General features: G+C 39.4%; 1 protein-coding gene across 1 annotated transcript in view; it reads right to left on the bottom strand.

Annotated features, from left to right (window-relative positions):
• Positions 1-335: 335 nt before the first annotated feature.
• The window catches only part of GNAI3 (G protein subunit alpha i3), a 45,949-nt gene continuing 18,672 nt past the window's right edge, over positions 336-27,612 (bottom strand). The window contains exons 2-9 of the mRNA XM_021690316.2: positions 17,328-17,370; positions 17,074-17,215; positions 12,407-12,564; positions 10,348-10,476; positions 7,125-7,254; positions 6,559-6,712; positions 855-1,068; positions 336-764 (exon numbers count right to left, since the gene is read on the bottom strand). Coding sequence (XP_021545991.1) covers positions 878-1,068; positions 6,559-6,712; positions 7,125-7,254; positions 10,348-10,476; positions 12,407-12,564; positions 17,074-17,215; positions 17,328-17,370 — 947 coding nt within the window. The 3' untranslated portion in view covers positions 336-764; positions 855-877. The remainder of the gene's footprint in view (positions 765-854; positions 1,069-6,558; positions 6,713-7,124; positions 7,255-10,347; positions 10,477-12,406; positions 12,565-17,073; positions 17,216-17,327; positions 17,371-27,612) is intronic.

Raw genomic sequence — 27,612 nt, 5'->3', positions numbered from 1 at the left:
CCAAGAAGCTAACTTTACATACTACATCAGCATTTACCTAGTAATTTGGTAATCAGCATAAACCAGGTTAACCTTAAACCATAAGCTTAAACAAAAGTTAGAGAGCTAGAATCTTATTACAGAACTCTCCAATGTCATTACCATTTAGAAACCATAATGGTACTTTGAACAGGAGAGTAACATAAATTTCATCCAAAAAAGCTATAATCATAGCCCCAATAACCATAAAGAATTAAGTAATTATGGAAGTATTATGTTCTGACCATACCAAAAGTTAAAAACAAAGAGTTCCTACTAAAAGGAAAATTTTCAAGATGATCTGGCCACATCATGTGCATAGTTAAGATTGTGTTTTAATAAAGATTCTTTTGCAAAGAAATAAAATTTAGTCATGTTATTCTCCTGATGAAAAAAAAAAAAAAACTTTAAAAATGAACTACTGGTGGTTTGTTAAGAAGGAAAAAAAGAGTAAGCTACATATTAAAGTTCTGGAATGCAGCACCTCAACTTCACATCGGCCCTAAACGTTTGAGATTATGAAATCCAAGTGATGTCTTGATGATCGAATCATACTTTACAGCTGTTCCAATTCCAATGTCTGACTTTAGCATCTCGTGTCAATTAAGAGTTCCCTAATACAGAAGATTGTGCTAAAGAGTGCTAAGATTCTGCATGCTGCTGCCATTCCCTGGTCCCGTTCATGCTTGGGGCTGCCCAATGAGACAGCAAAAGAAGTCTGGTCTCAACACTCCACACTGTAATAACTAGAAAAGAAGAACATTCTTAATTAGAAAAGTTTACGAAGTCAAGAGATATCACTACAGCACTAGAACTAAAGTATCCTGAAGTTTTACCTTTTATTAACATCCGACCCTCTTCAGTACAGTCCACATTCCTTTAAGTTGTTTTTAATGATGACATCTGTAACAGCATCAAAAACAAACTGCACATTCTTGGTGTCTGTGGCACAGGTGAAGTGGGTATAGATCTCCTTCGTATCTTTTCTTCTGTTCAGATCTTCAAACTGGCACTGAATATAAGCAGCTGCTTCTTCGTATGTATTGGAACCTAAAGCAGACACCCAATATTCTCAGTTCGAATCATAAAGGCTGCCTGAATTCAACTAAGTCAGGCCATCACCATTTACTTATGAAGACAGGGAATATAACCCAAAAGAATATAAGACAGATTTATTTCTATAATCATTAAGTTTTTCTATAATCATTAGATTTTTCTTGAGAGCAGACTCTAAGTAAAACAAAATCATCACAGAAAAAGATCTAGGGAAACAAACCTTTTTCTCCTTTCATTTTGATTTTTCAGCTAAAAAACCTAGAATGTATAAAAGGAAACTAGAGAAGTAGGAAGATGCACTGCTAGAACACAACTGTTTAAAAGGTCAGAGAGCCTGTGCTCCTTGGAGTGATCTTGAAATAAACAATTCAAGAGTTAATCATGCTTCTTTTCAAAAGCATATCAATTTTAAGGGGGCTTACTTCAGAGCCTTATAATTAAAGGTAAACAAGTACATGTAAAAGGGAAAGGGGCCTGAATTACACACTTTAAAATGTGTTTTTATAAAAATAAATAAAATGTGTTTTTGTGACATATAAATTACATCTCAATAAAGCTATTTTTTTTTTAAGATTTTATTTATTTATTTGACAGACACAGAGCAAGCACAAGTAGGCAGAGCAGCAGGCAGAGGGAGAGGGAGAAGCAGACTCCCCGCAGAGCAGGTACCCTGACATGGGGCTCGATCCCAGGACCCTGGGATCATAACCTGAGCCGAAGACAGCCGATTAACTGACTGAGCCACCCAGGTGCCCCAAAGCTATTATTTTTTAAAGGTGGGGTGTCTCAAAAGTAAACCTTATTTTCAATATTTGTAATTAACACTCTAAACCACAAGCTTCCTACATCATCTCCTCTACCTGTGAGCCTTCCGAATAGCCCTAGAAATTGACTACAGAACCAGGAAACCTCAACAAAGAAAACGCAAGACTGTATTCCTGTAAACTAGAGGCTGTTTTCACCAAGTACCATCTGTGAGATTAAGTGACATTAAGCATGACAACAAATACCAATTAAGTGTTTAAAAAAAGACTAAACATGGGGCGCCTGGGTGGCTCAGTCGTTAAGCGTCTGCCTTCGGTTCAGGCCCTGATCCCAGGGTCCTGGGATCAAGCCCCGCATCAGGCTCCCTGCTCAGTGGGAAGCCTGCTTCTCCCTCTCCCACTCCCCCTGCTTGTGTTCCCTCTCTCGCTGTGTCTCTCTCTGTCAAATAAATAAATAAAATCTTTAAAAAAAAAAAAAAAGACTAAACAAAGAAAAGCTTAAGAAAGAAAAGAATGTTATTTAAACAGACTACTTAGAGAAATAAAGGAAGATAGCTTGGTAGGTGCTTGAAATAGGTTTTCTGAGATTGGCAGAACTTCTGTAAATTCAAGGAGAGAGAGCACTGAGAATTGTGTCTGGTAGGAACAAATACTGATACTTGGGCAATGAAGACTGTGAGACGACTTCTTCTTTTTTTAAAAAAGATTTTATTTATTTATTTGACAGAGACACAGCGAGAGAGGGAACATAAAGGGGGAGCGGGAGAGGGAGAAGTAGGCTTCCCGCCGAGCACAAAGCCTGATGTGGGGCTCGATCCCAGGACCCGGGGATCATGACCTGAACCGAAGGCAGATGCTTAAGGACTGAGCCACCCAGGTGCCCCAGATGTGCGACTTCTTAAAAGAAGAATGAAGTCAATGGCTTAGAAGGTCGTCCCCAACCCCCCAAAAAAAGGATATGACATTGAGAGCTCTTTGCTATGTGGAAGATTCCCAGTGAGAACACTGTCAATCCTTTTGCCTAAGTAAGCTTTTTCTCCACTTTAAAACCTGGCCACTTTCTATGAACTCACCATTCCCAACCCTGGCCACATTTCCCTGAGAAAACAAAGACCAGGGGGCTTACTACATCTCAACTCTTGAGCCTACCACCTCACTTAGAAGTCACCTATATCCCCACATATTTGTACCTTTGGTCTTAGAAAGATCTTCCTTCCAGTTCCAAAATTTAATTCCTCTACCAAGATTCTTTTAAGTTGAGGTGAAATTTATGTAATATACAATAAGACATTTTAATGTGTACAATACAGTGGCATTTAGTATATTCACAATGTTATGCAAACACCACTTCTCTCTAGTTTCAAAATTTTTCACCAACCCAGAAAAACACCCCATTCCCATTAAGTAATCATTCCTCATTCCCCTCATTCTGAACCCCCCCCCCCCCCTGGTTGGTAACCACCAACCAACCTGCTGTCTATGGATTTGCCTATTTGGGGTACATCATATAAAAGCAATCACACAAATGTGACCTTTTGTGTTTGGCTTCTTTCACTTGGCATAACATTTATGAGGTTCATACAGTAGGAGCATGTGTCAGTACTTCGTTCCTTTTTATGGCTGAGTAATATTCCAATGGATGGAATTCCATCTGCTTACAAATCTTGCTCCATCAATTATATCCACTTCTTACAACTTCTCTTTTGCTATAAAATCTTACCACTAAGCCGGTGAACATTCTTAAATCTTTCTTTTCCCTGTAATCCAAGCTGCTCAAGAGTAGGCTACACCTGTCTTGATTTCTCTACTTCCCACTCAGTAACTCACTGCCCTGGCTCTGCTCTCACTGATAATGCCCTCAATAACACTCACGATCTCCTGGACTGCAAATTCCAGAGGCCATTTTTCAATGGGTAGCTTACTTTGTCTGCACACAACATCACTGACCACCCCTCACTTCTAAATTTCTTAGTTTTTTGATACTTTGGCTCTCCTGGTTATTCTCTTTGTATCCAATATAAACCTTTCTTTCTCTCCTGCCAATAGAATCTGGTATTCTCTCTCATTCTATCCATGCTCTTTTCTGTCCTCATTCTATAACATCACCCCACGTCATCTTATACATGATCTCAAATCAATACAGCTAACCCCCAATCTCTCATAAAGCTCCAAGGCCACATATATATCTTCCTTTTAGATACCTTCATCTGGATGTTCCACAGATGCTTCAAAAATCAACATTTCTTTTTCTTTCTTTTTTTCCTTCTTTCTTCCTTTATTTTAATTAACATATAATGTATTATTTGTTTCAGGGGTACAGGTCTGTGATTCATCAGTCTTACACAATTCACAGCGCTCACCATAGCACATACCCCTCCCCAATGTCCATCACCCAGCCACCCCATCCCTCCCACCCCCTCCACTCCAGCAACCCTCAGTTTGTTTCCTGAGATTAAGAGTCTCTTATGGTTTGTCTCCCCCTCTGGTTTCGTCTTGCTTCATTTTTCCCTCCCTTCCCCTATGATCCTCTATCTTCTTTCTCAAATTCCTCATAACAGTGAGATCATATGATAATAGTCTTTCTCTGATTAAAAAATCAACATTTCTAAATATCACTTCAGATCACAGCACCAGAAGCCAGTCAAGGCAGAACTCTGGTAGTACTCTTCCCACTTCCTCACCCTAGCTATACTCTTTCACTTTATTACAGAAAGCTTTACAGTGTCTGCCCAGCTAACAAGAGTTCTCCTTCCCTGAAAATATCCAACTCTGATCTAAAGGTTATAGTGGTGCAGCCCTGGCATTCATGTTTGTGTCCCTGACCTTGATTGACAAGGCTAAGGATTTTTGCCTGCCTTAACCTTGGCCAGCATCTCTCTCCTAGTAATTTGAACCTGGGGCCAACCAGTATCAGTGTAGCCTGGTCTTTATTTTATTTTTTAAGATTTTTTTGTTAAAGATTTTATTTATTTATTTGACAAAGAGAGACAGTGAAAGGACCGAACACAAGCAGAGGGAGTGGGAGAGGGAGAAGCAGGCTTCCCGCTGAGCAGGGAGCCCAACGTGTGGCTCAATCCCAGGACACCCTGGGATCATGACCTGAGCCGAAGGCAGACGCTTAACTGAATGAGCCACCCAGGCGCCCCGATTTTTTAAGGGTTTATTTCTAAGTAATCTCTACACCCAATGTGGGGCTCAAACTTACAACACTGAGATCAAGAGTCACATGCTCTACTGACTAAGCCAACCAGGTGCCCCTAACCTGGTCTTTTAAATGCAGGAGAGATACTGTGGCAGGGCCATCTTGTATCACATAAACTGAGTAGCACAGAAAAGTTGTTAAGCAGAGAGAGAAGAATAAAGAAGATGCACACATAGAAGAAGAGAAAAGAGACGGGGAAAGAAGTGCTTCTAGGGTCCTTGACAGCTTTCTATTTCCTAGTTCTAAACACATTCATGTTTTGTTTTTTAACATTTTATTTTTTGACAGAGAGAGAAACAGGGAGAGAGGGAACACAAGCAGGGGGAGTGGGAGAGGGAGCAGCAGGCTTCCCGCTGAGCACAGAGCCCGATGCGGGGCTCGATCCCAGGACCCTGGGATCATGACCTGAACCGAAGACAGACGCTTAATGACTAAGCCACCCAGGCGCCCCTATCGTGTATCTTTCTGAAGTACAGTTTCTACTACATCATGTACCCCAATCAAAATCCTTCAATAGCTCCCCACTATCTCAGCATCAGATACAAGGCCCTCCATGAACATCCCTGCCCATCACTCCAATGACTCCTTCCCACCACATTAAGCTCTGGCAATACCAATTCCTTCTAGGTTCCAAAACCTATCGTGTCATTTTTTTTTAACAATCTTTTTTTTTTTTTTTAATAAATGTGGGGCCTGAACTCATGACCCTGAGATCAGGAACTGAGCTGAAATCAAGAGTTGGACACTCAGGGGCACCTGGGTGGCTCAGTTGGTTAAGCGACTGCCTTCGGCTCAGGTCATGATCCTGGAGTCCCGGGATCGAGTCCCGCATCGGGCTCCCTGCTCGGCAGGGAGTCTGCTTCTCCCTCTGACCCTCCTCCCTCTCATGCTCTCTCAAATAAATAAATAAAAAATCTTAAAAAAAAAAAAAAAAAAGAGTTGGACACTCAACTGACTGAGCCACCCAGGCACCCCTCATGTCATTTTCATATATGCTATCCCTTCCTCCTAAAATGCTTTTAATCCTCTGTTTGCTTGATGATTTCTAATTCGTCCTCTCATTATCTCACTCCAAGTGTCATTTCCTCTAGAAAGAAGAGGACACTGAACCCACAGCAGTATCCCCTTCTTCTGTTAGTGAACATTTCCTACTATAATGAAATTCTTTATGTGTGTGTCCCTCTCTTTACAACTACTGTGTCTTAAGTGATCAATGACTGCACCTTATCCTTGTATTTTTTTGAACATACATACACCAAATTTTGATTTTATATTTCTCTATTTTACTCAAAAAATGAGGACAGAAATACAAAATAAACACAGTAAACTCTATTATGTCTGGAATAGCACTTTAGACTTCAGGGATCTTAATCACATGCTTAATGTTAATACCACTACCAGTGAACACTCTCCATAAGGATATACATGCATCGTTCAAAATAAAAGGCAGGTGTAGGAATGTCACTAAGTGTTGATCTACGATGTGCACCTCAAAGAAAATCGTTCATGATTCCTTACCCGTGTATTCTGGATAACAGATAGTTAATGGACTCCTCTTTATTTTTTCCTCAAAAAGATCTTTCTTGTTGAGGAAGAGAATGATTGAAGTGTCTGTAAACCATTTGTTGTTACAAATGCTGTCAAAGAGTTTCATGCTTTCATGCATTCGGTTCTGAGGGGGAAAAAAGGGGTGTCAATAGTAAAAAGTAAAAGTGGATGAACTGTTAATGAAAAAAACAGACCAAGTTTTAGAAGCACTGAATGGCACGCGTGGAAATAAGCTAGACACTGATAACACAAAAGCTAAGTCAATCCTCATTTTCGTAATTCTTGGAGGTTGGGAGGTGGGAAGAAGACTGGCTAACAAGAGGACTTAATCCTGCTCACATACTCAATGCACTGTCTTATCTCTTAAGAATTAGTAGGGCACAGATCAATATTTTAAAAGTCTAATCTCACAGGGGAAAAAATTAAGGAATCAAGATTTGGTTCAATGAGCAAATGGATACACAAAATCTTCCTAAAAGTTCTTTTCCACTTCCCGGCTGCATTAAACAGGTTTTTTACCAGAAGATCCAACATACCATCTCCTCATCCTCAGCCAGAACAAGGTCATAATCACTGAGGGCCACACAGAAGATAATTGCTGTCACTCCCTCAAAACAGTGAATCCACTTTTTCCGTTCTGATCTTTGGCCACCTACATCAAACATCCTAAGTAAAGGGAAAGAATGCACAATTCAGCAAGGTCACAAATACAGCTCTCCCTAAACTGAAATGGTTAGGGAACCTCCCACTATTGCATATTCAAAACCCCATTTATAACAGAAAAGACAAACAAGGAGCAAATAAAATGTAGTCAAACTAATACTCTGTGGTTAAAAGTAAAAGAGAACAACATGAGAAAAAATCTAGGAATAATCAAAATTCTCATTTTAGATAACTAGTTGCGCCTCCTCTCTATCAAAGCTTGTATCAGGCGTGCCAAAAGTCAGCAGAATAAGCACTGAAATGGATTAAAGGAAGGAAGGGGAAAAAAGACAGGAAAAACGAAGAGCTGAATAATATAAGGTAATAACAAGAATACTAACTAACACTTATTGTTTACCATGGTGCCAGACATGATCCTAAACACCTTCAGTACACTGAATTCATTTGACCCTCACAACACTCCTGTAAGTACTATTATCTCCAATGCACAGATGAAGAAACTGAGGCACAGGTATGTTAAGTACCTAAAGGCACACTACTAACAAATGGGCACTGGGGTTCTAAACCCAGGCACTCTAGCTCCAGCACCCAGGCTCTTACCCCTCAAAATGCTTTACCTCTTTAGTTAAAGAGAACAATGAAAAAATAGAAATCTCCAACTTGCATTCTGCTTCCAAAAAGTTTGTTTTCCTTACTTTTTAACTTTCTTTTTTTTTTAATTGAGGTATGGTTGAGATATGTTTTCCTTACTTTAGAGATTAATTATGGGGAAAAAGTAAATTATATTTCAGGGTAGGACTCTAAGAACCCAGTATCTAAAAACAAAACGTAACCAGTATTTCCCAACTCTACGTCTTATTTGAACCTAATTAATAACAACAAAGCCTTAGCTGTTCACAAACTTTATGTTCCACTCCAGATTAGTTTTAGTTCACCACTCCCTTCTGGGGATATTACTTGATATCCTGGCTCAACTGCTGTACTTCTGTCAACAGCGTCCTCGTCTACCTCCTACAGTAAGAGGAACACCGGCAGTGCTTGTCTTTTAGCTGGTACCAGCGTCTGAGGAGGTATGCATACAAATGAGTGAAGATAGATGTCTGATGACGAGGACAAAATTTTAAAAGGTAAACTTTGCCAAGCTGGTTTAGTATGTCAGATCTAAAGTGACTCAAGGTCTATTTCCAAAGAATTTTCCCCTGGAGATTGAGAGAAATAAGACATACTGAGTAATTTCTCAATGTATGTTTGAAAGAGAATAGTCATCTTCTCTTCTTTATGACCCAGCCTTTTCTTTTGGTTGATCTAGCAGGTTTTTTTGCAGCCTTTGGTCATGTCACCTGGAATGATGCAGTCACAAGCTGGCTTTAATACAGGGTCATATTATAGGCTTTAGGAAAGTGAACATCATATATATCACTACAGACGTCTTTCAAGGGGAGACACACGCTGGTACACCAATAATTTCAGTTTACCCCTCCGTTTTCTTCTACAAAGTCCATAGAACTAGTAGAATACTGTGACATTCCCAAGGTGGGCTTTTAGCACATATTAACATTTACAATATAATTCACTAACAGATCAACATTTTATAAACATTACCTCATAACTGAGAGGCAAGTAAGCAATTACACAATGCCTTGCATACAGTAGATGCTCAATAAATGTTTGAATAAATGGATAGTGGTTCTGCCTAGAGAGAAGAGGAAAAGGAAGAAGTGATAGTACTTCATAACAAGATATCTACATACCAACAATAAAGTGGGTGCAGCACTTTAACTAGATCTGGCTGTTGATCCTGACATAAGAAGACCAAAAGGATTTACCCAACTAAAGATCAATCTATGACAACATCAACAAGAATGTTTCCCACACTAAATAAAGTTCACCACATTGAATTATAAATGGATTACTAATCTTACAGTACACAAAAGACATCTCATTCTTATGGTTGCATGGGTGATATAAATCCATATGGCCTTTGCTACTCCAGTTAAATAAATTCATCAGTGCTAAAGATAAGCAGCTCTTCTATTCTACAAATATTCAGCTGAACTGCTATTTTCCTGCACCATGTTTCTGACCTGTTTTGGTTTATTAAGATTTCAAGACCTCAAGTGGTATCTAGTAATACCTAAACTCTGTATGGATTTCCCAAATCCTGTGAAGCAACTGTTTTCAGAGAAAAGAACACGGAGAAGCTCTGAGCTAGAAGTTACATTTGTGTGCGACAGTGCTGAGAATCACAGACCACATATGAGCGTAATGAGGCAGCTGGAACAAATATATACTGAAGGGGAAAAGTTTACCCCTAATCTCAAAGGTCACAAAAGCAGGAAGTGGGAACCAAAAGGACAGTTCTAATATTTACAAAAGACCATTAACACAGAGACAAGCCGAAGCCTATTTCAGAATGACTAATGCTAATGAGAAAGTCCTTTGTATTCATGTACTAGAATTTTCTCTCTCTATAACAACCACTTTTTATGTCATCATACGTAGCCAAAATACCTTTATCGCCGTATCAATTTTCCATTCTACACTACAGCAAGAACTTAGTTTACATGATACTGTGCACAAATCAGTCCAAGAACCATGACAATATTAGCTCCATTCCATTAAACCTAAATGCGCTTCGGTAAGGATCAACACGGGTGAGTGAAGCATTTCTGTTTTATTATCAAAATGGCAGAACAAAGCCACATCACTAAGTATCTATCCTTAACTTAGTATTGTTGTTACCCTTCTAAACAACAAACATTCAATACCTGTTTTGACGATTCCAACAAAAAAGCAGCTGAAAAAAATAAAATTAAAAATAAAATGATAACTGTATGATTACTTTTATTGCTATTTATAATTTAATTCTGAATTTAAATTCCTCCAAATGGACAAAAGTATTTGATGCTATTTGCAGAAAGAAGAAAGGCCTGGGCCCCCATTCAGTTAAAACATTCAAATACCAACTGATGAATATGATGGCAGGTTTTTAAACCAAAGATTATTGCCTAGAGAAATTTTGCCCTGATTAAGAGATATGAACTAAAGGAAAGATATTTGTCTTTCACACATGTAACAAAAAGGTTAATGACTTACTTGAAGTATAGGTCTTTGAAGGTGAAATGCGTTTCCACAATGCCTGTGGTCTTCACTCTTGTCCGCAGGACATCTTGCTGAGTTGGAATGTAGTTGGTTTGGGATATTCTATCCAAATCATTTAGGTAACTAAATAAAACACACATTTATTTTTACCTGGTGAAGCCAACCATGTACATAGCAAATCAACAGACTAAACTAGTTCCTTCCCAAAAGATTCTGAACCTGTCACTAAAGTGGCAGAACAAAATCAGAGCTTCAGTATCACAGAAATGATAATGAGAAAAAGTGTGAACCTAGCATAGGACAACTGAAGTAGGTTCTATATACACCACACAAAAGTGGTTTTAATTCTACCAAAATTAAGCTGTGAAGGCCAATTAAAAGCAAACAAATATGGAAATGTTACTCTTATTATAAAAAGATTTCTGGGGCGCCTGGCTGGCTTAGTCAGTAGACCATGTGACTCTTGATCTTGGGGTTGTGAGTTCAAGCCCCATGTTGGATGTAAAGATTATTTAAATATAAAAAATCTTGGAGAAAAAAAAAGATTGCTGAAACTTAATGCTAAATACTGAATTAACTGTGTGTTGCACAGTACAAAACCAAACCAAACCAAAAGCCCTCAGACATTTAAAGTTAATGGGTCATTTGTATGTTCCTACATTTGATAGGACATTCGAGAATGGTGTTTGAATTACTAAAATTAAAATAAGAACTATGTTCAATAAGAATGAGTATTTCTTTCTTTCATTCATGAAACAGAAAAGTTGTTTTTTTTAATCTAAGTCAAAAACAAATTGTAAATACTTCCAAAGAAATGTAATTTATTCAGTGAAATAATTAAAAGACTGCTCAAAGCTAAATTAATTTTTTTTAAGCTAAACTAAATTTTTGGTAATTTCAGGATTCCTAAAGATTTTTTGGCTAGAAAACTGAAGAACAGGTGGCACTATTATAAGTGAATCATTAACAAGCTTCTATAAAAGTACTACCATTAATGTTAAGGAATCAGTCAAGCCTAGATCAAATATTATGGAAAAAAACCCCTCTATAAATCACATGTTCTCTGGTGTAGTTAAAGGATTCAGAGCTTAATGAATGTATGATAGAAAAAATAATAACAATATAGCTTTCATGACTATTGGGAGAATTACTGAAACTACCAACATATGCAACTAAAAAATATTTAAAAATGGGCAAGAATCCTGAAATGTTTCTAAAGTTTTCATTTCAAGAATAACTAAGTTTTTCAAATATAATTTAACTCCTTCTTATAACAACTTAAACAAGAATGAAGGATAGGAAAATAGAATATTGGAGAAAATACCTTAATGCTTAAAAATGTCCCCAATTAGTACAGAGATAGATACAGTTACCAAGAACTCTCCAAGTCCCCAAAAGGTACATTAAAAAGTACATTCTGAATATGTCTTTATAAATAAACATGTTGTAAAAGAAGCAAGATAGGATAGCATATAATAGCCTTGCTCAAGTATTAATTACAAATTCTCTCAAACTATGTAACTCTTAAGAGAATTTCCTTGACAAACAGATTCTTTGACTTCCTTCCAAGACTCAACATTCTCTTTCTGTACAAAGTCTACTATCTTGATCTGGCAAAAGATTTATTAGTGGTGACTGGTACCAGAGAAATCCAAAGTGCAGCCCGGCCACAGAGTTGGGTGCATAAAAAGGGGTATCACAATTCTAATTTCCCTCACTAGCTGGCAATTAATGCAAAGTCCTTATGCAGAGGGAACTGGAAGAGATCCAGGATCCAGCTGCAAAAGATTTCTCTCCTCTTTCACTTCCTTATTATAAACTACCATGGAGCTACTTTTCATGGTGCCAATTCTCCCATTTACATTCCAAGAGGCAACGTTGTTCTCCAAGTCATACAAAATGACCAAGGGCTATATAACCCTAAACTGAAACCATCTTCAAAGGGATGCTACAGACTTCTAAGAGCGTCTGTTACTTAAATGTTTTGTTAAGGACAGACCCTAAACTTTCTTAGGGTCACCAAATTATTTTCTGTTATGGAAAAATTACTTACTATGAAGCAGAATCATTGAGCTGATACTCCCTGGATCTGCTGAAGCAAGCTTGCACCCCACCGTCTCGCCATAACCGTTTAATCACTCCTGCTAGTTCTGGAGTCATGACTCCTTCTTCAGCACTGCCCGCCAAAACAAATAATTGCCGGGCATCATCCTGAAGAAAGCAGTTAAGAAAGAGAGACAAATGATTCTCCACTTCTTAAAGACTTGACACAAGAGTCTCTCTAAAACACAAGCACATTATATGTTTCATTATTTTAAGACAAGTATTAGAGAGACCTTTCCAGGCAGGGCAGTCTGAGAAAATTTACAATGAAGTCACTCCCCCTACTCACTCCACTGTAGTTAAAAGTGCAGAGTCGAGCTGAGGAATGATTTCAGTCCCCCTACCACATGCCACCATCTCCTAAAAAGACCTCTTCTGACTGGCCTACAAATCTCCACCCTGCTTACTCATGATTTTTTTTTTTAAGATTTTATTTATTTGACACAGAGAGAGAAGGGGGGAGCAGGCAGAGGAAGAGGGAGAAACAGGCTCCCCGCCAAGCAGGGAGCCCAACATGGGCCGATCCCAGGATCCTAGGATCATGACCTGAGCCGAAGGCAGATGCTTAACTGACTGAGTCACCCAAGTGCCCCAGTCATGATTTTTTGACAGAAAAACTGCTCTGTGAGATAGGCATATGTAACACATTCCCGTTCTGTTAAAGGAAGTCTACCATAAAAATAGAAATGAAAAACCTGGCATGTAAGAGGTAAAGTCTAAACACGTCAGAGGGAGTAAAATATTAATCGAGTTTAAGGAAAAAGTGTTCTCTTCTTCCCCCTTCAGCTCAGACAGAACAACAGGAAGAAGAGGAGACTGAGTTATTTAAGAAGTCCGGAAGCCTAGTGAGGGAAATAAATCCCTCAGGGAAAAATTCAGTTTCTAGATTCCCCAAAGAATAATAATCCTCTAAATAAGGCGGTGGGTGGTGAGGGGAGACAGTAAGAGGAAAAGAAAGTTACAAAGAGATTTGATCAAAATTCATGAGTCAAGGGATGCCTGGGTGGCTCAGTTGGTTAAGCTTCTGCCTTCAGCTCAGGTCATGATCCCAGGGTCCTGGGGTCGAGTCCTGCTTCGGGCTCCCTGCTCAGTGGGGAGCCTGCTGCTCCCCCTGCTCGTGCTCTCTCTGACAAATAAATAAATAAAATATTTAAACAACAACAACAACAAAAAAACTCATGAGTCAAAAAGCTTTGTAAGTGGCTACAGTTTTTAAACCTAAAACGTGAGCTGTAAAGAGGACAGAAAAGGGCTACGAGAACTCTGATAATTTTGTTTTAGTCTACCCACCCTTGTCAGATAGTTTAAAAATAAACCCAGGTCTCAAGGAAGGAAAGGAAAAAGGAGAGGAAAAAAGAAAGGAAAAAGGGAAGGGAAGGGAAGGAAGGAAAGAAAGGGAAGAAAGAAAGAAAGAACAAACGAACGAACTTGGTGCCTGGCTGGCTCTCTCAGTACAGCGTGTGATTCCTGATCTTGGGGTTGTGAGTTCGAGCCCCACTTTGGGTGCAGAGATTACTAAAAAAATAAATAAAATCTTTAAAAAACTGAATAAACCCAAGTCGCACGGATGCTTTCCCCACCTCAAATCTCCTATTTGTCTGCCTCAAGGAGAGTTCCAAATAACTAGTAAAATGCAGATACTAAAAAAATACCTATACTGGGTAAAGAAAAAGTAAAGGGGGAAGAGGAGCAATCAACTGTATCCTAAGTGTCATTAGGACAAAACTAGCAAGCAAAAAGCATTTCCGACCACACATGAAATCACAACCCAAAACTCCTAAGACTTGTGTGTTCCCAAAACTCATGCACCCACCTAAGCAAAACAAAACAAAACTAACCATTGTGCACTCCAGGTAATGCTGCCAAACTCGGGGTCTTCAGCCAAGTAACAGCCCTCCTTTATAAGGTGCTTACCTGCATTCTTTCTAGTAATACTTTATGTCCATCCCTCTCTAAGAAACTGCATCTAACATCTATATTCCCCTCTTCTTTCAGAGATAAACATTTTAAATAAGGGAACAAATGACTGAGGGAAGTTGAAAAATTATACCAATTGGCAAACATACTCAATATTGAGCATGTCCTTCTATGTACATAGTGCTTTATTTAACATGTGAAGACATTATAGTCCATTCTGAAATTTGAACTACTCATACAAGCTATTTAAAAGCCTCAATAAGCATTACTTTTTTAATAACACAATTTAATTTTAGAAATTTTAAAACAGAGAGAGAGTTATTGCTACATATTTCTGCTGTCCTGACTTTGTAAACACAGTTTTAAGGGGAAGCACTTTTCCCTTACCACTTAATCTCTTCCACTGACCTACTCTTGCTTCTCCACAATAAGCCCTCTTATAGGTCTTTAAGGAGGCCCCTCTTTACAATGAACTTCATACCTCTACCCTTAGGCAGATATGAAAAAGCAACCTACCCCTCATCATCTCTATTCTTGTCCATTCACTCTCTAATCAACCATAAGAAACCAGACCAGGATAAGTGAGGAACTAGAAATAGAAACCCTTACATATGGAGGAAAAAAAAGGAAACTTCAAAAAATTACATAGGGCTATAGATTAGGATGGGTGGATGCTGGAAAGCTAGGTGATTCAGGAGGCCTAAAAGGAATTAAGGAGATGTTGGCTGCATCTAGGGACATAGGAGTGTTAACACCCAAAGATAAATGACACTCATTTGATAAAGGGAAGCAATGAAAGGATGAGGGATGCTATGGTCTGAATGTTTGTGTCCCTCCAAAATTCCTATGTTGAAATCACAATGGCCAATATCATAGTATTTGAAGATGGGGCCTTGGGGAGGTACTACGGTCATGAGGGTGGAGGCCCCATGAATGGGATTAGTGCCCTTATAAAAGGGACTCGAGAGAGCTCCCTTCGCCTTTTGCCATGTGAAGACACAGTGAGAAGCCTACAACTGAAGAGGGCCCTCATCCGACCATGCTAGCACTCTGATCTCAGGCTTCCAGCCCCGAGAAGTGTGCACAATAAATGTCTGTTGTTAACAATCTACTACATCTGTGGTATTTTGTTACAGCAGCGCAACTGGACAAAGACAGAAAATGTCAATTGTATTGGTGACAAAGTAGTGTGAGGACCCAAACATTAATAACAACCAATTTGACAATGGAAAGAAATGAAAGGAGGAGGGATGATCAAGAGATATAAAGGACAGACGGTGAGAAATAAAAAAGGAAGAAACAAAGAGAAGGTGTAAATAACTGAGATGGAGAAAAAGCCAGTAAAGAAAGGAAAAGAACTAAATACAGTAGCATCAACCAGTTATCGGATCGGGCAAACATGACAGAGACAAAGAGTTAGGTGACAGGGAGGGATGAGAAAATAAGAACACTGGAGAGAGCTGGGGGCGGGGGGCAGAGGGAAGAAAGGAATAGAGGGAAAGAAAAGCAGGAGGTAGAGAAAGGATGGCAAGATGTAAGACAGAAATGCCTTGTTTATTCTTGCATTCGCTATCCTATTTCCCCCTCTCAGAGGCTTAGAAAAATAAAGTCTCTAATTGTGATACGGCACCTTTTTAAAACAAAAACATAAAAGTTGTGCCTCACATATTTCCTTGTCCCCTCTTCTGCTGCTCTTCTCTTCAATCATTTTATAATCCTTACCCCAGCTCCTCTTCCCTTATTCCACTTCTAGGATTCCTAGTTGAATACCATCCGATTATAACCATCCTTTTGTGATCTTTCCCATCAACAATTTCTCTACTCGTTTACTGAATATTAATTTGCATTAATAATAGCTTATTAATTGATAAATTGAGAGCAGCTAAGAGTCCCTAAGCTACTTCACAGACACATAGGCTTTGCCTTTCCTGGCAGCCTTCCCAAGTCACCTCCTTTTATTGTCCACAGCACCTAAGAACAACACTCTGAACACAGCTGAAGACTCCCTTAGTTCTAGGAAATCATTCTATACATTCCCAGCCTTCTCTTAGGAGTACAGCTGGAGATGTAAAAGATCTCCTGCCTTCATTTTGGCCCTCTCTCCACTGCATCAAACATCCTAATTTACAAACAAGAACTTCATGGTGCACTAAGTATTATAATTAATCAACACAACTTTTGAATATCTGACGTGTGCAAGAACTATCCTAGGACATGGTATAATCCAACTGTATAGGTTATAGTCCAAAGTAGTACAGGGATATGGAATTTTTGAATACCTAAAAATTGTCCCTATAATTGTGACTAAATGTTCATGTCCTTCTCAAGTATGTTTCAGGAGACTGATATTTGCCTTTTATCTTTACACTGCAGAAAAGCAGAGCTACCTCTTTTAGATTATTTCAATTAACTAGCATTTACTACTATAAAATAAGACAGTGCTATAAAAGAAGTGAATAAAGAACAGCTGTCACAGAAACCTAGAGGATATCCACAAAATCCCATTTCCTTGACTCTTCTGTGTGGTGGTAATCTTACTACATCTCCTAAAGCAGATTACTAATACTTCTCAAATGAGCACACAGTACTTGCTACAACTTCTCTTGTTGTTTGAATTCATTTCCCTAAAACATGGAGCAAATTTTGCTTAACTGCATCTACTAAAAGAAAGCAAGTGAAGAAGAAATGAGAAACACTTACTGCTCTGGCAGCTTCCCCAAAGTCAATCTTTAGCCGCCCCATGGCTCTTATGATTGCAATGATGGACTGTATAGTATTGCTGTAGACAACTACTTTATATTGTTTACATTCTTCCTCTGAATAGCCATCCTCATGAATGATTCTTTAAAAAGAAAACCACAAATCATTACCACAGACCTAAAAAAAAAAGATACTATGGACTTTCACGCATTATGAGGAAATGTAGTTTTACAAAAGGCCATGTTCCAACTTACTTCATCTGTTTCACGATGGTGCTTTTACCAGATTCTCCAGCACCTGAAAGAAAAGAAAACTAGACTTTGAATTGACTTGTAATCAAACACAAAGTATGAAATCAACATGAGTGATAATCCTAGATTAATGGAAACCACAGGTCCCAGGGAAAACTTAGGTGAGGCTATCTAACCATTAAGCTTTCCTATTAGAGTTTTTTACTTTAACGTAACTCAGCAACCAAATATAATTCACTGAAAGTAGCCCAGAACCTACTTGATATCATTTGTGTAAAGCAGGCACGCTCAAGGAGATATGGCAACATAAACACCTCTAAAAACTCATCCTCTACACAAAATAACATGATACAGAAACTGAATATAGGCAAAAATGAAATTACTCGGTTTTGGCCTATTTGCTTTTATTAACTTCTCTGTCAATATCCATGATCTGAGGAATGTTCCAAGAGCAATCTTCTCAGCCATATGACTAGAGTTCAAAACAGAAACAGAGGAGACGTTATCCCCACTGCTTTTTCACTGCATATGCTCTCAAGACCACATGTCCCTCGTCTGTCTCCTGGAATCACTGTAATGATCTCCAGTGTCAGATCAGCCACTGAAACTCCCTGACATTTCACCTGCACTTCCCTAGTCAATTCATTATCCCACCTTCCAAGACACCTATTTCACTTCCTCTCTCTCTCAAACCTTACAAACTCCTTCCCACTTCTCTCACCTGATAATCTTGCCTTTTATTGGAAAAATTAAAGCACTCAAAAACCAAATCCACCAATCTATCTGTAATCCCCACTAATATTCTCTACCTTCATCAATGGATGAAGGGTCCCTGCCAGTATCTAAGACTAATTCTTCCATCTGTGCCCTAAACCACCTGATTTTACCTACTCTAGGTCTTGGCTACTGCAACTATCCCATGTCACTCATATGTGAAGTTTTCTCTTCCCAATGGGGAACTCTAATCAGTATACAAACTTGCTGCATTATCTTCCATTTTAAATCAACACACACCCCACTCCAACCTTTCCTTGACTCCGCACATATTGGTGGACTAACTACCACTCTATTTTCTTTCTTCCTCTTTATAGAAAAACCCCTCTGAGTTGTCTATACTCATGTTCTCCAATTCTGTACTTCCAATTCTCTCCTTAACCCACTCCAATCAGATATTCATATCCAACACCAACTGAAACCACTTCCCATGGTCTCCAACAACTTCCATTTTAACAAACCTATTGATCAATTCCAGGTCCTCATCTTACTCAAACTCTTGAGCAGAATTTATCCAATGATGACTTCTCCCCTTGAAATGTTTTCTTCACTAGGCAGGCTTCCAGACCCCACATCCTCCTGGTTGGACCCCTAACCCACTCCTCAGTCTCCTCCCTCCTATCTCTGAATCTGAAAGGTTATATTATTTGAGCACTCCTTCCTTGGGCCCTTTTCTCTACCTACATTCATTCCCTAGGTCATCTCATCTAATCTCCTGGTCTTAAACACCATTCTTAAACTGATAGTGATAGTTAGTATCTAGTGTGTACTGCATGCCAGATGCTGTTCTAAGGACTTTGCTTTTATTAATTCATTTAATTCTCACAATAACCCGGTGAGGCAAACACTTATTATCTCCATTTTATAGGTGGGGTAAATGAAGCAGAGAGATGCCAAGTTAACCTGTCCACAATTCAAGTCAGTAAGTGACAAAGCTGAAATCTGTATTCACACAGTTTGGCTCCAAAGTTGTTGTATACTGCCTCTATGCTGATGATTTCCAAACTTGTATCTCTAACCTTGGCTCCAGGTCATACATTTAAACCACCTACCTGATAAATCTCATTAGACGTCTAAGAGGCATCTCAAACCTAAAATGCCCCAAATTGTGTTACTGTTTCCCCATCCTTACCCCCAAACGAACCCTGCTCTGCCCTGTTTTCCATCTCAGTAAATACCAGCACTCACCCAGTTGCTCAGGCCAAAAATGGTGGGTCACATGTAACTAATATACAAATGGAATGTGGGTGCCAGTACCAATATGTATATCAAATATTAATAAAGCTTAATTAAAAAAATAAGTATAAATACAGTTGTAAGTTGGTTGTTGTTTTTTTTTTAAGATTTTATTTATTTATTTGACAGAGACAGCGAGAGAGGGAACACAAGCAGGGGGAGTGGGAGAGGGAGAAGCAGGCTTCCCTACAAGCAGGGAGCCCGATGCGGGGCTCAATCCCAGGACCCTGGGATCATGACCTGAGCCGAAGGCAGACGCTTAATGAACTGAGCCACCCAGGTGCCCCTTAACAGTTTTTTTTATGCACCACATGGATCATCATGAATACGTTGGAAACCACAAGCCTAGATCACTGTTAAATCTTCCTAAATGGTCCACCGCTTGAGACCTTGCCCTTCCTATGGCTAGTTTTCCACTCAGTAGCTGCATTGAACTTTGTAAAAAATCAAATCATGTCACAACTCTGCCCCCAGATTTGGACTACACAGGTCCACTTATACATGACTTTTTTTTTCCGGTAAGTACAGTACAGCATTGTAATATTTTCTTCATAAGTTTCTTTTCTCTAGCTTTATTGTAAGAATGCAATATATGATACATATAACATATAAAATATATGCTAACTGACTAAATTATCAGTAAGACTGCCAATCAACAGTAGGCTATTATTTAAATTTTGGGGGGAGTCAGAAAGTTATATGAAGATTTTCCAGTATGTGGCGGGGGGGGGTGCTGACACCCCTAACTCCATGTTGTATGTCAACAGTACACTCAAAATAAAATCCATGGGCAATAAGGTCAAACATGCTCTGCCCCTGCCGATCACTTTACCCTCAATTCCTATCATTCTCCACTTCATTCTCTCTGCTCTTGTCAGACCAGTTTTCTTGCCTTTCTTCCAACATACCAAACTGGTTCTCAATGAGCTAGATCCTGACTCATGCTCTTCGCCATTTACTATTCCATCTGCCCAGAGTAACTTTTTACAAGATTTTCTTCTTCCCTCAAAACAGCCTTCCTTGACTAATCTATCTAAATAGTCCCCACTCCATCATACTCTCTCTCCTCACTCTAGGTTATATTTTTTCAAAAGCACTTATCACTTCACGTTACAATTTGTTCATTTCCTATCCAACTAAAATATAAATCCCATAATGGTTTATTCATCCTTGTATTCCCAGGGCCTAGAACTGGGCGTGACATAAATTGGCTAGGCAAGTAAGTACTGTTGAACAGATACATTACCAGTGCTTAATAAGCATGATCCTTTAATAAATATTTCTCAACTCTATCAACCAAAGTGTTAGTTAAAATAAAATTCAAATAATTTAAAAATTCCAAGCATCTACATTTTTACAGACTCAAAAAGGACATCTCAATTTGACTTTACCTCTGCTCTTATCATCTAATAATAATTAGCAGTAGCACTATTTATGTAACACACAAAGAACTTTTTTTTTTTTAAAGATTTTATTTATTTGTCAGAGAGAGAGCACAAGCAGGGGGAACGGCAGAGGGAGAAGCAGGCTCCCTGCTTAGCAAGGAGCCCGATGTGGGACTCAAACCAGGACCCTGGGACCATAACCTGAGCCTAAGGCAGTTGCTTAACTGACTGAGCCACCCAGGTGCCCCCACAAAGAACTTTTTAAATGATACTATTAGAAAGAAGTGCTTTCTCCAGGGGCGCCTGGGTGGCTCAGTCGGTTGAGTAGCCAACTCTTAATTTTGGCTCAGGTCATGATCTCAGGGTCCTGGGACTGAGCCCTGCATCCCCTCAGGCTCTGTGCTCAGTAAGGAATCTGCTTGAGGATTCTCCCCCTCTCCCTCTGCCCACCCCCTCTCCCCACTTCGGCTCCCCTGCCTGGGTGCCTGCTCTCTCTCTCTCTCTGAAATAAATCTTTTAAAATAGTGTTTTCTCCCATGCATATCTACAAAAAAAAAAAATTGATTCAATTCTGAAGAAGAGAATACAAAAGCATACCAACTATATTTTAAATACTAGTTTAGGGGGCGGAGCAAGATGGCGGAGGAGTAGGAGACCTGGATTTCATCTGGTCTCAGGAATTCAGCTGGATAGGGATCAAACCATTCTGAACACCTACAAACTCAAGATCGAAGAAAAGAATAGCAACAACTCTCTGAACAGAAAAGCGACCACTTCCTAGAAGGTAGGACGTGCGGAGAAGTGAATCCGAGGCAATATTCAGGAGGATAGACGGCGGGGAAGGGGCCTCCGTTGGTCGCTTCTGGCAAGTGATACAGCCACGGAGCACAAAATCAGAACTTTCAGAAGTCGGCTCCGCTGAGGGACGTCGCTCCAGTGGCTAAGCTGGGGGTGGAACCCTCACGGGACAGTGTGGTCTCAGGACCCTCGGGGTCACAGAAAGACCAGGGGTGCCTGAGTGCGGCAGAGCTCCCAGGTATTGGAGCAGGGAAGCTGGCTGCAGAGACGGAGCCCAGGGGCAGGCTCTCAGCTCGGGGTTGCCATAAACCATGATCCGCAGCACAGTCGGGCCACTGCTCCTCCAGCAGGGACCCAACACGCCGCAGATCCGGGGAGACTCCCCTTCCTCCCCCGGGAGGAGCGGCGCAGGAGCACACCACAGGGACCTGCTGGGTTTGGAGACTCCACATGGGGTCGGGTGCCAGAGATAGAAATCCTCCCTCAGTCGCAGGCCAGGTGAGCACACAGTGCGGCCGGAGACCGGGGAGTCGGGAGTGACTGACTGCTTTTCTCTGGGGGCTCACTGAGGAGCTGCGCCCCGAGTTCTCGGCTCCTCTGGGGCGGAGATTGCAAGGCCACCATTTTCACTCTCGTCCTCCAAAGCTGTACAGAAAGCTTGCAGGGAACAAAAGCTGCGGAGAGCAAACCCCAGCAGATTACTTAGCCCTGACCAGGAAAGGGCGGGGCAATTCCGCCTCCAGCAAAGACATTTGGGAACCATGGCAACAGGCCCCTCCCCCAGAAGATCAGCAAGAACAGCCAGCCAAAACCAAGTTTACAGATCAATGAGAACAGCAGAACTCCAGCGGTAGGAGAATAATGCACATAGAATCCATGGCTTTTTACCATGATTCTTTAGTCTTTCAAAGTTAATTTTTTTTAACTGGTTTTTTTTTTTTTTTGAATTTTTCTTTTTCCCTTTTTCAACCAACATCTTATCAATCCCTTTTTTAAAAAACATTTTTATTTTTCATTTTTACAATCATATTCTATCCCTTCATAGTAGTTACCCATATTTTTGGCATATATATATATAAGTTGTTCTCTCTTTAAAATTTTGAGATAGTTTCTTCTAACAGATCAAAATATACCCTAAATCTCTAGTGTATGGTTTTTTCCTACTCTCTGCCTGATCACATTCTCTACCTTTTTTTTTTTAAATCCTCTTTCTTTTTTCCAACAGCTTATCAATTCCTTTTATAAAATTTTTTATAATTTCATCTTTACAGTCATATTCCATCCCTTCATCATATCAACCCTTATTTTTGTACATATATAAGTTTTTCTTTCTTTAAAATTTTCGGAGGCACTTTCTTCGAACAGACCAAAATACACCCAAAATCTAGTGTATGGCACTGATCTATGTACCAGCCTGATCATATTTGATCATATTCTGTTTTTTTGCTTTGTTTTGTTCTGTTTTTGTTTGTTTTTATCTTTATCTTTTTTTTTCTTTTTCTTTTTTCTCTCTTTCCCTTTCTTTTCCCCCTGCTTCAGGTCTTTTCTGATTTGCTTAGAGTATATTTTCTCATTAATCTATTCTCCTCTTGACAAAATGACAAGATGGAAAAAATCACCTCAACAAAAAGAACAAGAGGTAGTACCGACTGCCAGGGACCTACTCAATACGGACATTAGTACGATGTCAGATCTAGAGTTCAGAATCATCACTTTAAAGATACTAGCTGGGCTTGAAAAAAGCATGGAAGTTATTAGAGAAACCCTTTCTGGAGAAATAAAAGAACTAAAATCTAACCAAGTCGAAATCAAAAAGGCTATTAATGAGGTGCAATCAAATATGGGGGCGCTAACTGCTAGGATAAATGAGGCAGAAGAGAGAATCAGTGCTACAGAAGACCAAATGATGGAAAATAGAGAAGCTGAGAAAAAGAGAGAGAAAAAACTACTGGATCACGAGGGCAGAATTCAAGAGATAAACGATACCATAAGATGAAACATTAGAATAATTGGGATCCCAGAAGAAGAAAGAGAGAGGGGGGCCGAAGGTATACTGGAGCAAATTATAGCAGAGAACTTCCCTAATTTGGGGAAGGAAACAAGCATCAAAATCCAGGAAGCACAGAGAACCACTCTCAAAATCAATAAACATAGGTCAACACCCCGACATCTAATAGTAAAACTTACGAGTCTCAGAGACAAAGAGAAAATCCTGAAAGCAGCTTGGGAGAAGAGATATGTAACCTACAATGGTAGAAACATTAGATTGGCAACAGACCTATCCACAGAGACCTGGCAGGCCAGAAAGGACTGGCAGGATATATTCAGAGCACTAAATGAGAAAAATATGCAGCCAAGAATACTATATCCAGCTAGGCTGTCATTGAAAATAGAAGGAGAGATAAAAAGCTTCCAGGACAAACAAAAACTAAAGGAATTTGCAAACACGAAACCAGCCCTGCAAGAAATATTGAAAGGGGTCCTCTAAGCAAAGAGAGAGCCTAAAAGCAACATAGACCAGAAAGGAACATAGACAATATACAGTAACAGTCACCTTACAGGCAATACAATGGCACTAAATTCATATCTTTCAATAGTTACCCTGAATGTAAATGGGCTATATGCCCCAATCAAAAGACACAGGCTATCAGATTGGATTAAAAAACAAGACCCATCGATATGCTGTCTGCAAGAGACTCATTTTAGACCCAAAGACACCCCCAGATTGAAAGTAAGGGGGGGGGGAACCCATTTACCATGCTAATGGACACCAAAAGAAAGCTGGGGTGGCAATCCTTATATCAGACAAATTAGATTTTAAACCAAAGACTGTAATAAGAGATGAGGAAGGACACTATATCCTACTTAAAGGGTCTATCCAACAAGAAGATCTAACAATTGTAAATATCTATGCCCCTAACATGGGAGCAGCCAATTATATAAGCCAATTAAGAACAAAAGCAAAGAAACACATTGACAACAATACAATAATAGTGGGGGACTTTAACACCCCCCTCACTGAAATGGACAGATCATCTAAGCAAAAGATCAACAAGGAAATAAAGACTTTAAATGACACATTGGACCAAATGGACTTCACAGACATATTCAAAACATTCCATCCCAATGCAACGGAATACACATTCTTCTCTAGTGCCCATGGAACATTCTCCAGAATCGATCACATCCTAGGTCATAAATCAGGTCTCAACCAGTACCAAAAGACTGGGATCATTCCCTATTTTCAGACCACAATGCTTTGAAACTAGAACTCAATCACAAGAGGAAAGTCGGAAAGAACTCAAATACATGCAGGCTAAAGAGCATCCTACTAAAGAATGAATGGGTCAACCAGAAAATTAAAGAAGAATTAAAAAAATTCATGGAAATCAAGGAAAATGAAAACACAACTATTCAAAACCTTTGGGATGCAGCAAAGGCAGTCCTGAGAGGAAAGTATATACCAATACAAGCCTTTCTCAAGAAACAAGAAAGGTCTCAAGTACACAACCTAACCCTACACCTAAAGGAGCTGGAGAAAGAACAGCAAATAAAGCCTAAACCCAGCAAGAGAAGAGAAATAATAAAGATCAGAGCAGAAATCAATGAAATAGAAACTAAAAGAACAGTAGAACAGATCAACGAAACTAGGAGCTGGTTCTTTGAAAGAATTAACAAGATTGATAAACCCTGGCCAGACTTATCAAAAAGAAAAGAGAAATGACCCAAATCAACAAAATCATGAATGAAAGAGGAGAGATCACAACCAACACCAAAGAAATACAAGAACATATTATGAGCAACTCTATGCCAGCAAATTAGATAACCTGGAAGAAATGGATGCATTCCTAGAGATGTATCAACTACCAAAACTGAACCAGGAAGAAATAGAAAACCTGAACAGACCTTTAACCACTAAGGAAATTGAAGCAGTCATCAAAAATCTCCCAACAAACAAAAGCCCAAGGCCAGACGGCTTCCCGGGGGAACTCTACCAAACATTTCAAGAAGAATTAATACCTATTCTTCTGAAACTGTTCCAAAAAATAGAAATGGAAGGAAAACTTCCAAACTCCTTTTATGAGGCCATCATTACCAAAACCAGACAAAGACCCCATCAAAAAGGAGAATTACAGACCAATATCCCTGATGAACATGGATGCAAAAATTCTCACCAAAATACTAGCCAATAGGATCCAACAGTACATTAAATGGATTATTCACCACGACCAAGTGGGATTTATCCCTGGGCTGCAAGGTTGGTTCAACATCCGCAAATCAATCAACGTGATACAATACATTAACAAAAGAAAGAACAAGAATCATATGATCCTCTCAATAGATGCAGAAAAAGCATTTGACAAAGTACAGCATCCTTTCTTGATCAAAACTCTTCAGAGTATAGGGATAGAGGGTACGTACCTCAATATCATAAAAGCCATGTATGAAAAACCTATAGTGAATATCATTCTCAATGGGGAAAAACTGAGAGCTTTCCCCCTAAGGTCAGGAACGCGGCAGGGATGTCCACTATCACCACTGCTACTCAACATAGTATTAGAAGTCCTAGCCACAGCAATCAGACAACAAAAAGAAATCAAAGGCATCCAAATCGGCAAAGAAGAAGTCAAACTCTCACTGTTTGCAGATGATATGATACTTTATGTGGAAAACCCAAAAGACTCCACCCCAAAACTGCTAGAACTCATACAGGAATTCAGTAAAGTGGCAGGATATAAAATCAATGCACAGAAATCAGTGGCATTCCTATACACCAACAACAAGACAGAAGAAAGAGAAATTAAGGAGTCGATCACATTTACAACTGCACCCAAAACCATAAGATATCCAGGAATAAATCTAACCAAAGAGGCAAAGGATCTGTACTCAGAAAACTATAAAATACTCATGAAAGAAATTGAGGAAGACACAAAGAAATGGAAAAACGTTCCATGCTCATGGATTGGAAGAACAAATATTGTGAAGATGTCAATGTTACCTAGAGCAATCTACACATTCAATGCAATCCCCATCAAAATACCACCCACTTTTTTCAAAGAAATGGAACAAATAATCCTAAAATTTGTATGGAACCAGAAAAGACCCCGAATAGCCAGAAGAATGTTGAAAAAGAAAAGCAAAGCTGGTGGCATCACAATTCCGGACTTCAAGCTCTATTACAAAGCTGTAATCATCAACAGGTATGGTACTGGCACAAAAACAGACACATAGATCAATGGAACAGAATAGAGAGCCCAGAAATGGACCCTCAACTCTATGGTCAACTCATCTTTGACAAAGCAGGAAAGAATGTCCAATGGAAAAAAGACAGTCTCTTCAACAAATGGTGTTAGGAAAATTGGACAGCCACATGCAGAAGAATGAAACTGGACCATTTCCTTACACCACACACAAAAATAGATTCAAAATGGTTGAAAGACCTAAACGTGAGACAGGAGTCCATCAAAATCCTAAATGAGAACACAGGCAGCAACCTTTTCGACCTCAGCCACAGCAACTTCTTCCTAGAAACATCGCCAAAGGCAAGGGAAGCAAGGGCAAAAATGAACTATTGGGACTTCATCAAGATAAAAAGCTTTTGCACAGCAAAAGAAACAGTCAACAAAACCAAAAGACAACAGAATGGGAGAAGATATTTGCAAATGACATATCAGATAAAGGGCTAGTATCCAAAATCGATAAAGAACTTATCAAACTCAGCACCCAAAGAACAAAGAATCCAATCAAGAAATGGGCAGAAGACATGAACAGACATTTTTTCCAAAGAAGACATCCAAATGGCCAACAGACACATGAAAAAGTGCTCAACATCACTTGGCATCAGGGAAATCCAAATCAAAACCTCAATGAGATACCACCTCACACCAGTCAGAATGGCTAAAATTAACAAGTCAGGAAATGACAGATGTTGGCGGGGATGCGGAGAAAGGGGAACCCTCCTACACTGTTGGTGGGAATGCAAGCTGGTGCAGCCACTCTGGAAAACAGTATGGAGGTTCCTCAAAAAGTTGAAAATAGAGCTACCATACAATCCTGCAATTGCACTACTGAGTATTTACCCCAAAGATACAAAT

This window comes from Neomonachus schauinslandi, chromosome 4, assembly GCF_002201575.2.
Source record: "Neomonachus schauinslandi chromosome 4, ASM220157v2, whole genome shotgun sequence".
Lineage (NCBI taxonomy): Eukaryota > Metazoa > Chordata > Mammalia > Carnivora > Phocidae > Neomonachus > Neomonachus schauinslandi.
The sequence above is the reverse complement of the archived record's forward strand: the minus strand, read 5'-3'. Positions and strand labels throughout refer to the sequence as shown.